At 36.5% G+C, this 18,016-nt stretch overlaps 1 protein-coding gene across 2 annotated transcripts; it reads right to left on the bottom strand.

Moving 5' to 3' along the window:
• Positions 1 to 10,533: 10,533 nt before the first annotated feature.
• LOC145041977 (putative WRKY transcription factor 65) lies at positions 10,534 to 12,743 on the bottom strand. Of its 2 annotated transcripts, none has more exons than XM_078990246.1 (3): positions 12,421 to 12,743; positions 12,153 to 12,299; positions 10,534 to 11,538 (listed from the first exon to the last, which is right to left on the bottom strand). In XM_078990246.1, the coding sequence occupies exons 1-3, from the start codon at positions 12,603 to 12,605 to the stop codon at positions 10,929 to 10,931; spliced, it is 942 nt and encodes a 313-aa protein (XP_078846372.1). In that variant the 5' UTR covers positions 12,606 to 12,743; the 3' UTR covers positions 10,534 to 10,928. The 2 variants fall into 2 exon arrangements, with proteins under 2 accessions (XP_078846372.1, XP_078846371.1); XM_078990245.1 differs by having other exon boundaries at positions 12,153 to 12,302; positions 12,421 to 12,741.
• Positions 12,744 to 18,016: the final 5,273 nt, after the last annotated feature.

The raw sequence follows: 18,016 nt of genomic DNA on the forward strand, positions 1-18,016 counted from the left end.
ACTCATGATTTGTAGTTAGAGGCGATGGTATTCACTATCAAGAGTTGGAGAAATTACCTTTATGGGGTCCACTGTACCATATACATGGACCACAAGAGTTTGAGACACATCATGGATCAGCCGAACCTGAACATGAGACAGCGCAGGTGGCTGGATGTAGTCAAGGACTAAAACTGTGAGATCCTTTACCACCCAGGTAAAGCGAACGTGGTTGCGGACGCTCTGAGCTACAAGTCAGCTAGATCTTCTACTCCAGTGACATGTATGAGGATATCGGTGGATTATTTACTTGTGAGCTTGATCAGGGAAGGTCAGGCTGAGGGTATGCATCAGGAGAATTTGAAGCTTAAGAAGATTAGGAGTGAGAACACACAGTTTGTGCAGGATAACGAATCATTATTGACCCGTTATGGACAGGTCTAGGTTCCGATGTATGGTGGGGCCAGGCAGATTGTTCTGCAGGAGGCTCACAAGTCTCGATTCTCTATTCACCCGGGGGCCACCAAGATGTATCGGGATTTCCGATTGAGCTACTAGTGGCCATGCATGAAGAGGGAGATTGCATGGTATGTTGAGAGGTGCCTGAACTATCGGACGGTCAAGGCTAAGAATCAGAGGTTGCATGGTCAGCTGCATCCTCTGGAGATTCCCATGTGGAAATAGGATCATATCACAATGGATTTTATCACCAAGCTGACGAGGACGGCGAAGGGATATGACGCTATTTGGGTCATCGTGGACCGATTGACCAAGAGCACCCACTTTTTATCTATACAAGAGAATTCATCGGCCGAGAAGTTGGACGACTTGTATATATGCGAGATCGTTCTGGGGTGCCAGTCTCTATTGTCTCAGAACGCGATGTTCGATTCATCTCCCGTTTCTGGCAGAATTTCAACAAGGAACTGGGCACACGGCTACACTTCAGTACAACCTATCATCCGTAGATAGACGACCAAAGTGAGTGGACTATATAGACCCTTGAGGATATGCTGAGATCTTGAATTATTGACTTCGGTGGGAGCTAGGATTCCTACCTACCCCTTACAGAGTTCTCCTACAACAACAGCTTTCATTCTAGTATTGGTGCTTCACCATATGAGTTGTTGTATGGAAGGAGATGTCACACCCCAGTCGGTTGGGGTGAGATCAGTCATAAGGGTGATGAGACAGACAGAATTAGTTATGCAGACTACCAAGAGGATTCAGCAGATCAGACAATGACTACAAACCGCTCATATTCGGCATAAGAGTTACACTGACAGACAATGATCTGAGTTGGAGTTCCAGTTGGGTGACATGGTACTCTTGAAGGTCTCACCCTGGAAGGGTGTGATTCTCTTCAGGAAAAGGGGGAAATTGGGTCCCCGATACATAGGGCCATTCAGGATCTTTTCTAGGGTTAACAAGGTGTCGTATATAGTCGACCTCCAAGAGGAGCTCAGTTAGATTCATATCACTTTACACATTTTGTAATTGTGAAAGTGTATACCGGATGATGAGGTGGTAGTGTCATTAGATGATATTCAGGTTGACGAGCGCCTAAATTAGGTGGAGAGGTTGGTGCAGTTCTTGAGAGGAAGGTAAAGGTTCTACGAAAAAAGGAAGTACCTCTGGTAAAGATATAATAGGAACACATGAGGGGATCCGAGTGGATGTGGGAGCCAGAGGCAGAGATGCGAGAGCATTATCCAGATTTGTTCACCGCAAGAGACTTCGAGGACAAGGTCTAGTTCAAGTGGGGGAGAATATTAACACCCGGACTCCCAGGTATAAGTTTTAAAACCTTATATACATGTTTATGGACCTACGCGACGAGTTGGTTGCCCCGACTCATCGTGTAGAGGCAGGTTAGCCCGCATGGATTATTAGACCTACTCGACGAGTCGGAGGACCCTTTCTCAACGATTAGGTGCTAGAAAATGAAGCCCTAATTTCAAGGGTTCTGCACCCTATTTAAAGGGTCATTAGCCTCCACCAGCCTCCCTTACCATCCCCCTTGCGCTCAGAAAACCCTAATTGTGATTTTACTCCATTTTTTGTGTGTTAAGAAGCTTGGAAGGTGCATTTGTGGAGAGGACTTGAAGTCTAAGGAGCTTGGAGCAAGGAGAAGTTTGTGGATCCGAATTGTACTTCATCTTGGCATCATATGGAAGGTAACAAGTCATCACATTGATCTCGAGTTATTTCGTGTATTGGCCATGATGTGAAGTTGTAACTTCAGATTTGGTCTCCTCTAAGTCCCTATAGTCATTAAGTTATCAGATTTAGCAAGCCTTAACCCTTCTCTTTGGGCTAAACCTTTCCCTTATCTAGGTTTTGGCATTTAGGACCATGCATATATGTAAAGTTTGCAACTTTACGTGGAAACCATGCCCTAGGAGGTTAGATCTGCAATTTGGTTTTTTAGGTAGCTTAAAATCGTCTGAATGAGAAATGGATTGAAGGGACTCGATGCGTTGCATGGTCAACTCAATGAGTCGAATGAAGATTGGTTGTGGTGGGTTTCTGCATGGACTTGGCAAGTCAGTAAGATGACTCAATGAGTCAGTTAGGGTTTTCTCAACTTTTAAACACGCATAGACTCGACGAGTTGTCTGGAAAATCGGTGAGTCAACTAGGGTTTTCACGATTTCTTGAGTTCTGTAAAGACTCGACGTGTTAGTGAACTGTACTCGACGAGTTGGGTCAACATGGACTGTTGACCTTGACCGTTGACTTTGACTTTGACCAAGGGTTGACCAGTTTGACTGCTGGGGGTAATTTAGTAAATTGGGAATTTATGGAAGTGGTCCTATGATGAATATAGATGGTGGTGTTCGTGGCTATGATTTGAGAGCTTGAGCTTATCACTACAGTTCGACATTTTCAAGGTGAGTTCTTCTCACTATACTAACAGGGTCTAAGATACCAATGTTGACCCTTTTCAGATTTGTATTCGGGTTTATTGCATGATATGCGTATTAATTTGCATCCTGGTAGTTAGGATGGTGATATGCTTAGTGACCTAGTTAGATTGGTTTCTTGGTATATAGGATAATGTTATGTTAGTGACCGGTTAGGTCGATATCCTGGTATATAGGATAATGCTAGGCTAATGACCGGTTAGGTCGGTATCCTAGTTATATGATGTTGTTATGCTTAGTGATCTGTTAGATCGATTTGATTGTTATATACATGCTAGCGTATGTTATTATGTACACATGATTATTTGGTTGGGGTTGGGTTAAGGCAGACTTGCTTTGTGCTGAAGGCCAACATACCCTAGGCAGACCGGATAGACTATAGACCCGGGAGGGCATATTAGTCAGGCCGAAGGCTTGACAAGCGATCCGGATAGGCTGAAGTCCCTGAGAGGTGGTCCATATGTGCCGAAGGCTTGGAGAGCGGTCCAGATAGATTGATGGCATGTAAAGCCTTCTAGTTAGGCTGATGGCTCATTAGCCATGTTATTTGTTTATATGATATGATTATAATTGTATGAAATTAGTATTTTGAGGGAACTCACTAAGCTTCAGGCTTACAGTTGTTGATTTTGTTTCAGGTACTTCTGATGATCGCGGGAAGGTGAAGGGGTGATCGTACACCTCATTATGTTTTCATGATTTGATTCTAGGATACTCTGACACTAAACTATTTTGAAAACAAGTTTTGTAATAATCATTGGTTTTTGAATGTTTTAAAAAGCTTAAATTTGGAATGATTTTTATGGATGTTACACTTATGATAGCAACCAAGTTTAAGGGCTCCTATATATTCGTATCGAACATAAGTACATAACTTCCTAGCCAAGTTTTCCCATCCACCGCCTTAATAAAGTGAACAAAACCAAAACTTTGCCAATTTAATTAACCCTCCTCATGACACGGTAAACATTCCCCACCACACCATACTTCTGAAACATCTTGCAAAGATTCTTCTCTAGCCATTCCTTCGGGAAGTTTGCAAACAAGAAATATATTGGCATGTTTCCCAGTACGTCCGGTCTAATGGCCGTGAAATGCTAGGACCTATATATATCACTGGCTTGATATCCTCAACCCATGTTCATGTTTCTCTTATCTTTGCCATGCACTATTAGGTTTTTTGGGCATAACTTTTCTTAGGCTACTTGTGGGTTACGTAGTAAAAAGTTTTTCACCTATTAAAAGTTAAATCAATTTGAAATTGGGGTGCTCTCAACATTTACTTCTACCTTTTCCTTGTGAACTTGTTGACAGTTGTTCTACGTGCTCCCATCATTGTTTCATTAGATTAACCATCCGACTTGCTGACTTATACATACATATATATATATATATATATATATAGAGAGAGAGAGAGAGAGAGAAAAAGAGAGTTGGGTTCAAATGTGGATTGACATCTATTGTGCGGACGTATGGACAATACAATTCTGTGAGAATGACAAAGAAGATATGTTGTTTAATAATATAAATACGTTCAATCTTACATAACTATTGTCATTGCCAAATATTCTCGCTAATTAAATCATCTATAAGGTTATTATAAGCTTTTTTTATTATTATTCTCATTCCATCAAAATATTGTTAGAATGTTTATTGAGTCGTATTCTGTAAGAATGAAAATGAGAGAAAAACGATGTGTAGGAACAAAAATGAATAAAAATTAGTTAGAATGCATGAAAGTGATGTTAGTTGTATAAGATTAACTTAGTCAAATTACTAAACAACCTATTCTCTTAGTAATTCTTATAGAATAGCATTGTCCACACGTCCGCACAATAGTTGTTCATCCACATTATAACCTAGCCCTATATATATATATATATATATATATATATATATATATATATATATATATATATATATATATATATATATATATATATATATATATAAGAGTCCGGTTCCTGTGACTACTCATTTTAAAATGAGAATTCGTGAGGACACCTTAAAAAATTGTGAAAAAAATACAAATCATAAATCGAGCATAGATCTATGTCCGGGAGAAATTTTTGGAAAAAATAATTGCATCATTAAAATTATCCATGATTTAATGTTAATTTTTTTTTTTTTTTTTTTGCATCATTATGATCAATGATTGAATTTTAATAATCCAATTTTTTTTTCAATTTTTTTCTCCCGGACATAGATTTATGCTTGATTTTATAAATTGTAATTTTTTTATATTTATTTTCAATTTTTTTTATGTGTCCTCATGAGTCCTCACTTTAAAATGATTCATCCCCCGATTTTGTTTCTCTCTCTATCTTTCCCTCTCTCTCTCTCTCTCTCTCTCTCTCTATATATATATATATATATATATATATATATATATATATATATATATATATATATATATATATATATAGTTATTTATAAGCCTATATTTTCGTGATTAAATCTCATATATTTAATAATTGTGAAAAGACAAAACTGTAAAATTGGTCCCTGTGGTATTCAAAAAACTTTGGATAGGGTTCAAAAAGTTTTCAACTTGCATGGAAGGTCCAAAATCAAGAATTTCCTTTGGTTTTGGTCCTAAAAAAGTTGAAAAGATGATTTTACCCCTTATTATTATTTCTTTTTACATTTTCTGTATTTGTTTAGTGTGTGTGTGTGTGTGTGTGTGTATATATATATCCCCTTAAATAATTATAAATAAGAAAAAAAAAACCACTTACCCCTCCTTACCCGTAACCTCCCTTCCCATTTTCACTCTCATTTACTCTCTCGCCTCTTTCTCCATATCAGTTTTCTTTTTTCCATGTTATTGCAATTGTTTGTGGTGGTGTTGGGTTGTGATATGGAAGCGTGAAGACAACCGGAAATTGATATGACATCAGCTATGTAATGTCTCGATTTCTTGATGAAGAGCGTGTAGTATCTCCTTCTCTGTGTCTTCCCCTCTATTTGTATTTCCATGTGATGAAGGTAAGACCATCAGTTCAGTTCATATATTTTTATGAAAGATGGTGGTGGTGATATGGCTCTCTTGCGAGTTAATTACTATCCCCGAACAACCGGAGGGATTTCAAGGCCTTATTTTAGGGTTTTCAAAGTTCGATTTTAAGGTTTCCAAGGTTCGATTTCAGGGGTTTCATAATTTCCATCTCCTTTTTCGTTGCATCATCTCTTTAATCTGAAACACAAATTAAAAACAAATCTCTTTAATCTGGTAGACACAAGTTAGTGAAATTAGGAATTCATGAATGAAGCTTGAATGTACAGGTGATAAATTAGGAAACATAAACAGGAATCAACTAATGTACAGGTGATAAATTAAGAAAAATAAACAGAAATCAACTGCTGATATATGAGCTCTTAGGTGTCTAGTAAGGAAAATGATCACCATAAACCAGTTTGGAATTGCTACGACATCAGAGATCTTTTTATGAAAATTGTCATCGGAGATAATGATCAGAACAAATGTTTAATGGTGGGTTTATGGTGGTGTTTTGATGTGACTGGATGTTGATGATGGGGTAATCAATGGTGTATGATGTAGGGTTCAGGCAAGCATATGGTGGCGGTGATGGTGGTTGAATGACGTCCGAGAGAGAGAGAGAGAGAAAGAAAGAGGAGGAGGAGGATGATTGGGTGTGATTTTAGCTTTGTTTTTATTTTTCATTATTTATATATCAAAATAAATAAAGAAAATAGAGAAAAGAAATGAAAAGGGTAAAATCAACTTTTTAAGTGTATCAAGGACCAAAAACCCAAAAAAAAAACTTTGATTTTGGACCTTCCATGCAAGTTGAAAACTTTTTGGACCCTATCCAAAGTTTTTTGAATACCACAGGGACCAATTTTATAGTTTTGTCTTGTGAAAACCAAAGACTAAACTAACTTAAGGACAAACCTTCAAAAATGGTCCCTGTGGTTTTCGAAAATGTGAAGTTTAGTCCCTAATCTTCAAAAACCTCACAGATGGTCCGTGTGATTTCAAAACATTTAACAGATGGTCCTTTTCGCTAACCCCGTTAGCTTTTGGTCGTTATGTGAAGGGCATTTCTATCATTTCACAATCACATGGACCATTTATGAAGTTTTGCCTTATTTAAAAAAAAAAGGAAAAAATATATAATTATTTAATATTAAATGGTTTCTCTCTCTTTCTCTTTCTCTCTATCGATCTATCTATCTATCTATCTATCTGTCTCTCTCTCTCTCTTTATCTATCTATCTATCTATCTATCTATCTATCTATCTATCTATCGAGATATCTATCTATCTATTGAGATATCTATCTATCTATCTCTCATGTTAAGACGCATTAACCCAAACACCCTCTATTATTGTTTTGCTAGACCCTGCTTTCCCTGAAGCCACAACTCCGGTAAGATAAGCTAACAATCGATGAAAAGAGCCCATCGGAAAAAACAGTTGTCAACCTCTCCCCCTCCCCTCGGTTGTTGAGCAAACCAGCAAACCCCTACCTGTTGTGTTGTTTCCGGTCTACTCTTTCCCTCCCTTTCCTTCGCTTTTCTACAAACATCTCTACCTCCCCTCCATGGCTTCTTGTATGATGTTGCAGAGCGTTAATATGCACGTTTGGTTTACAATCTGTACAACAAATCAAATCAAAAAACAACATTTTAAAAGATGATTATTCTTTGTAGCAATCTGTCTAACAGTTGGTGTGTGCAACAGTTACAAACATAGAACCAATGGCCAAATTGTAGCGCCCACATATTCGGGATATTCAATTTAGAGATGATAAGTATCAAAAATGATTTTTTATAGATGGTTGTTTAGAATAATCAATCTTAACTAAGGTGTAGTACATATCACAAGGTTTCCATGCATATAAATAACGCTAAAATCGAAGTTATAACGAAGAGGTTATGACTTGTCGAAGTTTCACGATAAAACCGGAACGACACTGGGAATCGTAAAAAGTGAGTTTAAGATAAATTACATTTTAGCCTTAGGGGTCAAAATGAAAGTTGTAGTGTACGTCTCTACCTACACGTGGATATAAAGACCTTCAAAAACAGAGCTCGTATGCAAAAGTTATGACCTTCCGAAGATACAGTTGTCTGAGAGCATGACACGTGTCAGAAACCCTAATCTGACTGGACTCACAATGTTAGCATTAATTCTCATGACGTGAAGAGTCAAACGGACACTAATCGAGCCTATAAAACACCTAGGAAGTCTACGGGATGACTCTTGGAAGCTCACGACGTGAGCATATCATTCTCACGATGTGAGAAGTCATCCGGACACCTTTCGGAGCTATAAACACAAATGGTGGGTCTATGAGGTGAGCAGGATCAAGCTCACGACGTGTACATGTATGGCTCATGACGTGAGAGGTCAAAAATCAGCCTATAAACATCCATTTCGACCCTAAGCTTCCTTACACGAAATTCTTCTCTCTCTCTCTCTCTTTTGCTGAAGACGTTCTGCGTCCCGAGCACGACAATCACGAACTACTGACCATTTCTAGTTAGATTCTATTACATCACGCCACTAATGTGAGTGCATAATTACTTTCATTTTACACGTAGATATGAAGTATTTAATATAAATTACATGCTATGTGTGTATATTATTTGTGTTCTTGATATCTATGTTGGATGAATGATTTATACATGCTTTAAAAGATTTAAACTATATATGTATTTTATATCTACGAATATGTTGGGTAGAACATAGGTAGATAAATAATGAGGGATGAAAAATGATATAGATGAATATCGGCAGCTGCGACATAACCCGTAGGTGTTTTTGATTTACGTGTTTACCAGATGTACTCTAAATATCCTGGCAGCTGCGCCTAAAGGATAATATCGGCAGTTGTGCCTAATAGAGAATATCATAAGCTTGGCAGCTGAGCCTAATAGAGAACATCATAATCCTGGTAGCCACGCCTAAAGGATAATATTGACAGTTGTGCCTAATAGAGAATGTCATAATCCTGGCAGTTGTGCCTAAAGGATAATATTGGTAGTTGTGCCTAATAGAGAATGTCATAATCCTGGCATCTGTGCCTAAATGATAATATTTGCAGCTATACCTAATAGATAACATTGACAGTTGTACCATAGGCAACGATGGAGTTCGTGCCTGTTCCTTAGGAAAATCCTTAGGAATGAAAAAGTGAATAATAGATCATTCTTAGGGTAGATCCTTAAGGAATAAAGAAGATAATAGGGATAGATAATTGGGTTGATTGTTTGATGATTAAACTTAATAATAATATTATTATGGGTTGAAAACCTTATGTACTCACCAGGTTTTCCAACCTGACCCACTCAACTTATTTGTATCATAGGTGTCGATACAAAGCTACATTACATTGAGAGATTAAAAGAGATGTAGATCATTAGTGTAAATGAATGTAAGGTTTGTTTATGTTTATGTTTCTGTATTGACAATGACATCCCAAAGTTATAATATAAACAAAATACATTTCTTCGGAAATGCTTTGATAATATGTTTATTATGTTTTTTGGGAACAAATTCCGCAACACTTTTCTTTGAAAGATTACTCTGATTTTATTATGAAAATATAAACGAAATCGGTCTTTTCTGGTCGTGAAATTAGGGATGTGACACAAAGTGTAGCTATTAATTGGAGATTCCATTCCCAAAACTAAAAGAAAAACAGTGAGAAAAAGTAGAATCAATTATGTATTGAAAGATCTTATTTATGTGTTGTAAACAATCGATTATGTTTCAATCGATTCCAACTCATCAGAGATCTGATTTCATTCTCAAAGTTTAAGATTAAATTTGGTTGATCGATTTAGATGATGCTTTTTGCTTTTGATCGATAGCAATAATAAACAAATCGTTTCATTTGTCAAGATCTCATAGCGGAGGTTGGTGTTTGCTCGTCATCACAAGGGGGGAAGGACGGGATGGCAGCCGGTGTTTCTTGGAGGTTGATGTCACCTCTGGTGGGGCTATTGTTATCTGAAAAAAGAAGCAAAGAGAGAGAGAGAGAGAGAGAGAGAGAGAGAGAGAGAGAGGAGGAGGAGGAGGAGGAGGAGGAGGAGGTGGCAGTGGTCAAAGGGTGTGCTTGGGTTGTTGATGTTTGGCAAAAATGGTGAAAAGAGGTGGTTCCTAGTGGTGTTCGGTGGTCACAACAACAACAACAACACTTCGTTGGTGGTGGTTGTTCTTGGGAGTGAAAGAAGAACAGGAAAATAGAAAACGTGAAGGGTGGGTGCTGCAATGGATTTTACAATGCGAAAAGAGAGAGAGAGAGAGAGAGAGAGAGAGAGAGAGAGAGAGAGAGAGAGAGAGAGAGAGAGAGAGAGAGAGAGAGAGACCATTTAATATTAAATAATTATATATTTTTTTCTTTTTAAAAAAATAAGGCAAAACTTCATAAATTGTACGTGTGATTGTGAAATGATAGAAATGCCCTTCACTTAACGGTCAAAAACTAACGAAGTTATCGAAAATGACCATTTGTTAAAAAATTTGAAACCACATGGACCATCTGTGAAGTTTTTAAAGATTAAGGACTAAATTTCAAATTTTCGGAAAACCTCATGAACAATGCAACAAGACAAAGAAATCCTCCATCACTTTATGAACTATAATCATAGGAAACTAATTAAAAGGAGCATATCCTTAAACAAACGGGAACAAAATTGAATAAATAAATGGCATATGATGGTATATCCTTTCAGTTACAGTTAAAAGACCAAAAGTGCCATGCAAAGTAGATTGACGTTGGAAACGGTGGCCAAACAATTCAATTCTGAGTAACACCCACATCAAGACAAACTCATCTCCAATGGGAACACTTTTTCTCTCAAAGTTTTTATTGGTTAATTATGACACTGAAACCAAGGAATATCTAAAAAATTAAAAGTGGAAAAGTTTCAAGATCGTAAATTTGTTTTTTTAGGTATCTTCAGGCGCACTGTACGCAACTCCTCGGAGTTTTACAAATACCAGCCCACAGTAAAGACAAATTCATCACTAAAATATCTGCCTGTGTCGTCACCCTTTTGTACCACACCATGGGGCCAAGTTGCACGGCCTCCTATGGTGGTGCTCCTCCTCGTTTATTATCCCCCTCCGTCGGAAAACCGTCGTGCATTCCGGCAACTCACCAAGATCGGCAAATAAAGACTCGTCTTCTTCTCTAATTGAGAATATCATAGCCATGTCAGCATCTCCCACTATGTCTCCAGCCATCAATGGACTTTCTAACATGGTTGAGGTCGTGGATTCCAAATCATAACACCACCCGAATTGATCGCTCGAAGTTACAAAAGGCCCACCCGTCACCACCTGATCAAGAGTACTGGTGAACTTTTCGTCAGGCTCGGATATAGATTGCTTTGTAATGAGAGGAGGATCTTCTTCTTGATCATCGGAGTTTGAGACTGTTTCTTCTGTGGTGGTGGTGGTGGTAGTGGAGGCTGCAGGTGGTGGTGATGCCGCGGAGTTGTGGTGGTGGTGGTGGTGATTGTTGTTTCTTGAAGCCGGCCAAGGGTGGTTGTGCTCGCATGAATACGTCACCATAACCATGGTGGGGTCTGTTCGGCTCCTCTCTACTTGTTTTCTTGCGGGGCATCCTTTCGAACTACTACATCTATAGTAGCCACTGCCAAAGAAAATAATAATTGAGGCTTATTATTATTAATTTCTTAATTTATCATCGTTTTGTCTTGTCATTAGCATCTTGTAAACATCACGTGAATTTTTATATTCAATTGTGAGGTAACTTATCTATTGAAAAACACAATGAGAATAATATATTCAATTGTAAGATAACTTATTTTTTAAAACACAATAAAAAAATTGTTAACCACCGTTGTAATTTGGGAATTGAAATTATCTAAGAGATAATATTTCTTTTTAGCGTTAAGAAGAGACAATGTAATATTAAAAGAGAAAAACATCTTATTATTATTAAATAATGAAGAAAACATATAATTAAATTCTTATCAAAATACATTAATCTCAAACATATATTGCTGTGATTTTAATTTTTTTTTTTTCTTTTGTAAAATGGTTTTCAATTATGTTTTATATTGAAAAGATGCACATTATATGTGACTTAAGAACATAATAATTGATCTCTTCCAAAATTCCTATCATGACTCTTAGCTTCATAATTAGTAGAAACATAGAAATCATCTTACCTTGATTCATTCGATTATTACAAACAAAATACAAAATTATATTACATAAATTTTAGAGGGTTAACATATATACCGAGGGTAAGGTGAGCCTTTGATGGGTTTCTGGCCATATTTTCTCCAAGCCCAAGAATCAGAAGGTGGAGCATTTGTCTCACTCTTCAACCGAGATCCTTCGATGTCTCTTAGTGGCACTGATACTACTCGTTTTTGTATCGAACGTCTACTGTATAACAAATCCCAATATATAAACTCAGTTTTTTTTTTCTGAGTTTGTATTGGAATATATTTGATGGAAAATTCAATTGTGCTTTTGTGTGTGTTCCACACTAAAATCAACTAACCTCCTTTTAAGGGTACTTGAAGTGGAAGTGGTCTTCATGTCGTTAAACATGTCAGAAGTTGGTGACTCTCCACTGTTTTCCGGCGAGTTGTCATGTTCTTCGTGATCTTCCATGTTTGAGAAAACTTCTTTAACTCTTGTATGACGTCTGGTGGATTCTTGATATTTACCTTTGTGTTTACGCATATATATACGTAGCTATAATGATGGCTCAAATGGATGAATGAGAGAGAGAAAGAGAAAGAGAGGAAGAAAAACTGATGAAGGAAAATGGGGGAAGGTGATGAAAGAATGGGGTGGTGTAAATTAATTATACGGGTCCCAAATGTCGACAGATGGGCAATTGGATATTTTATAGAGGACGTGCAAGAAGATGTGAAAATAAATCCAAACTCTAAAGGAGGGAATGGGGGTTTGGGGATTATTTAATTTCAATATTATTAGAATAGTACAATAATATACTCCAATTTGAAAGGGACCTCTTAATGATCTTAATTCTTAATCTTAATTTATCTTCATTTTGATCTAACTCTATGACTTTGGCATTTATGGCATTATCTTTCTTCCGTCGTTGGTTTAATATAAAGTATTTTTCCCTTTGCCAAGTGGAGATTTTTTTTATTTTCATTCAAGTAGACTGGGTTACTGTATATTTGAGGCATTTAATAGCATTCTCAACTATATGACAAGTGATTTTTACTCTCTATATGGTTGTAATGATTTTTACTTTTAAGATTTTGAATTATATATAAGTGAACATTTTGGGTGGATTAATAACTAAATGTGATGGGTCGTAGGTTTAGCCATATATAAATTCTTTAATGTAATGGCTCTTCGTTTGAATGGACCTAGTTGAGTTCTTTAACTTGTTATGTCTTATAGGTAGACCATGTCAATAATTCTCCTTGTTTATCTTGTGTAGGAAACATATAAGGCGGCTACCACAAAGAGACACCATATATTGACAAAGAATTGCAACTATCATCAAACATATGAACGCAATTTGTCTATGGAAAAGACAAGGACTAACAATTATTTTCCATAGAATGGGGACCATCGTTTAAGAAGACGATCAAGAAGGGCTTCGGAGACTGCAGTCGAATTGATCAAAAGAGTGAAATATGACCAACTCTTTTAGTTACGCCTCTAACCTTACTATGAGTGGCGAGGCTACGTTTACCTTATTTTTTTTTTCATAGTACCTTATATATAATTAAAATCTTGTGACTTGCCTTAAGTAAGTAAACTATCTTAATTTTTTTTAGTAAAAACAAAGAGTATAAATCATATTTTAAGAATAGCCTAGATTTTTTGAATGTATAATACAATATACATAGCCCAATACAAACTAAATTAAAAATAAAAATAAACAAACATGAATCAGTGTCATGTTTCACAGCACCTTTGGCACATTGATTCTTCAAAATCGTTGGTCAAATTGTACCTATTTGGTGTCATATATTGAAAAAAAGAAATCTTAGAAAATATTAATAATGAAACAGTTGTAAAAATATATCCAAATATAAGACATTATTAGGTCCAATTGTAAGCAATTTAAATCATTTTTTTTTCTTATATGACCCGATCCGATCTGGAACCACGAGTAGTATTTTTTTTTTATATTTTTCATTTTCTACCAGTTCTTTTTTTTTCAAAAAGATTCTACCAGTTCTATTTAAATAGTGAACCATGTGGTTTTACGTTCTAAACTCTCCACTGCTTATTATGCTTCCCTGACAAACGATCGAATTCAGACTGTTGGTGTGATTTATATAGTACATCGAAAAAAGTTTTGTTAGCTTATGAAATAACAACGATCTTTTTATCCGGTTGTTTCCCAAAATAGCACTAGCTGTATAAACACTAGCCACACATAAAATTTTAAAAAGTGTAACCAATCGAGTGATTGGGGTATTGGTGCTTGGAAATGTTATGAAATTTAGGGTTTGTGGTGGAGATATGGATACCAACTTGGAACGTGAGAACATTTTCCGAACTAATATTTCTACCCTATGTTTAGGTTGCAAGAAATTCAACCTAGGATAATCCAAGTGGACACTTATGATACTAGGTAGAGAAATTGTAAGTCAAATTGCTAGAAAGATTCTGTGAAAGTTTGAAGAAAACGAGAGCTAAATTTTGTGTCTTTCTTTTGAGAAGGAAGAACCGTTTATATAATAAATGAGATTAGGGTTTCATTAGGGTTGGATCGTTATGAGTTTCTTTCAAAGCAAGTCAAGGTAATCCAGATTTTAATGAGGATTTAGGGTTACCAAAAATAACGAGTTTTGTTAGTTTTACCATAATCACCCTCAAGAATCCTAATTTCCCACTATGGTAAAATTCGGAAAGGTTTTGGGACGCTGCCGTCGGACCCCCGACTTGTCGTCAAACCGGCTTCTAAGTCGATCTTATACATGCGTGCACTCTACACAAACCCAAACATATATTAGAATATAAATTATGAATCCCCTTAGCTCACATGTTAATTTCAATTACATAAAATGATATTGTGACACTAAAATCACCAACAAGCCTCCCTCTTCTTAGTGTAACCCTTGAACAAACATAACCTTATCAAACAAACCAAACTAGTACATAATGAAAATATCAAAACGATTGAATTACCGCTTAGTATCATACATTTTCAAATACTCGAGAATCAGGGTGTTCTAAGAATTGAACCCATCAACCCATTTGAATACCAGAAAGTAAAATACATACTGGTTTTTGAATTTCTAGCAAAATACAACTTGGCACTATTATAAAGTCGTGTGTCCCAATCCTCTCATGATCATATCAAGGTCAAGTCCACAACCTCTTGATATGCAGCTAAACTTCACAATTACGTAGGTAACTCCTTTCCATATATCTGCACATATATTTATCAAAGAAATTATTAAGAAGTTAAACTTCAACCTGGCTAACTTGCAGAACAGAACACATACCTGGGATGAATACTTCATGTGTTCCAATCTATAAATATGAGATTTCCACATTGAATTCAACTCCTAACATTATATTAGGAGGGAATTTGGTGTCTCGTCATTACAGAATTAAATGGAGTTTAATACCATCCCGGTTACAAACTTGTGCACTAAGTCTCTTGTCGGACCTTTAGTCAAGTGATCTGCCAAATTTTGTTGCGATTTTACAAACTCAACCAAAATCACACCATTGATGATTAGTTCTCTAATCATAATATGTCTAACACCTAGGTGTCTAGACTTGCCATTATAAACCTGGCTATATGCCTTAGCCAAAGCGGATTTACTATCACAAAGATAGAAATAGGTGTAATCGTTTTAGACCACAAAGGAATTTCATAGACTAAATTCTTTAGCCACTCTGCTTCTTTACCAGCAGCTACTAACGCAACAAACTCAGATTCCATTGTCGATTTTGTAATGTAAGATTGCTTCTTAGAAGCCCAAGAAATGTCACCTCCCCCAAGCAAGAATACCCAGCCAGAAGTTGAGGAATGGTCCTCCATGTTGGTTATCCAACTTGCATCCGAATGACTTTCTAAAACCGAAGGATTCCCCAAGTAACTCAAACCATAATTCATGGTTCCCTTGAGATACTTAAACACTCTATTTACTGCTTGCCGATGTTGAGCACTGGGATTACTAGTGTACCCGCTCAATTTACCCATGGCAAAAGCAATATTAGGTTTGGTACTTGGCATGGCATATATCAAGCTACCAATAGCCTTAAATTATTCCAACTGTGAAATGGGAACACCATTATTTGGCATTAGTTTCACACTTGGATCCATAGGAGTACTCATAGTAGAACATTCATTTTCTTTTTGAAAATCCATTTGCAACCAAGTGGTTTAGAACCTGGACGCAAATCAGACAACACCCATGTGTTGCTCTCAAGAATTGATGACATTTCATCATCAATTTCTTCCTTCCAAAAGGCACTATTATGAGACTCCATGGCCTATTGATAAGTCTTAGGATCATCTTCAATGTTATAGCAATAAGAGTATTCAAGATTAATTTCATCCCTTGAACCTTCCATGAAATACAGTTGGAAGTTGGATCTGAAGTTTTTCGTAATTTGGCATATTTTGCTTCTACGAAGCTCTTTTGGTTCTTTCACATTACCAACATCTTGAATTTCTGAATTTTTCTCTTTATTAGCACCAAAGGTGAGATCCTTGGGCCTTTGAATCGATGAAAACTGCATCTAATCAAAAATTGCATCCTGTGATTTGATAACAGTGTTGATCGAAACCGAATCATTAGGTTATATTAAATAAAACCTATATGCCTTGGAATGTTCATCATATCCAATGAATATACAATTAATTCCATGTTCTCCCAAAATTTTCTTTATGGGCTCGGTGAGTTTTACAACTGCCCGGTATCCCTAAACCCGAAAATAACTTAGATTCGGCTTTTTCTTGAACAAAAGTTCATATGGGACTATTTTGTTCCTTTTATTTGGAACCCTATTTAATAAATAGCAGGTCGTTAACATGGCCTCTCCCCAGAATCCTTCACTCAATCCCGAGTATGACAACATCGAGTTTACCATTTCCTTTAAAACTCTATTTTTACGTTCAACAATACCATTCTATTGGGGTGTGTAAGGTATCGTGGTCTCATGAGTGATACCCACTGATTGGAAGTATATGGGATCCATATATTCACCTCCCTTATCAGTCCTAAGATATTTAATCGGAATGCCCAATTGCAATTCCACCACGGCTTTGTATATTTTGAATTTATCTAAGGTTTTGTATAGTTTGAACCCAAATTGTTTTTGCTTCTCCAGTTTGAGCCTGAATTGTTATTCCTTCAACACTCATTATTGTGTTGGTTTTTGTATTGATTGTGTTGTGATGATTATATATAAAAAAAAATTGAGTTTCTTATTTTATATAGGCATGATCGTGGGAAGAATAGTATACCTCTTACTCCCCGATGTTATCATCATCATGTAAAAACATGTTGTGCTTCTTATAGTCTGTACTCTTGTATTAGTCATCACTCATCACATAATGATCAAATTGGGATCGTATGGGAGGCTTTTGTTTTAGATTCTTAACATCGGTTGTCAATTTTCTCATTTGCAAAAGTACCTCGATCACAATATCATTTTTTATTCACTCTAGAATAGAACATGCTTGCTCTTGTTTTTAATATGATAGTAGGAATAGGATTTTTGTCCGTGGCCATTTCTTCAATGAGTTCATGTTCCTCTTTGGATGTTTTATTCATCGGGGAACATGTGGCTGCCACATAAATGGCTTGTTGATTTTGCATATCCAAACCATTGTAAAGGATTTGAGCTTATCTTCATAGTGAGAGATCATGATGAGAGCATCATTGGAGTAGTTCTTGATATCTCTCCCATGCCTCATAATGTGATTCTTCCTCCTCCATTTTACATGAGGTAATGTCATTAATTAACATGATGGCCATTGCGGTTGAAAATGTTTCTTTAAGAACTTTTCGGCTAGCATCGCCCACATGGAGATGGAGTTAGTGGGCAAGGATAAAATGATGTTGCAAAGAAAAGAGAACATGAATATTCGGAGATGAATGGCATCTTCCGATATCGTATGAACTTTGAACATGTAA

The sequence above is a fragment of the Lactuca saligna genome, chromosome 4 (assembly GCF_052625555.1).
Source record: "Lactuca saligna cultivar CGN05327 chromosome 4, ASM5262555v1, whole genome shotgun sequence".
NCBI classification, from domain to species: Eukaryota; Viridiplantae; Streptophyta; class Magnoliopsida; order Asterales; family Asteraceae; genus Lactuca; species Lactuca saligna.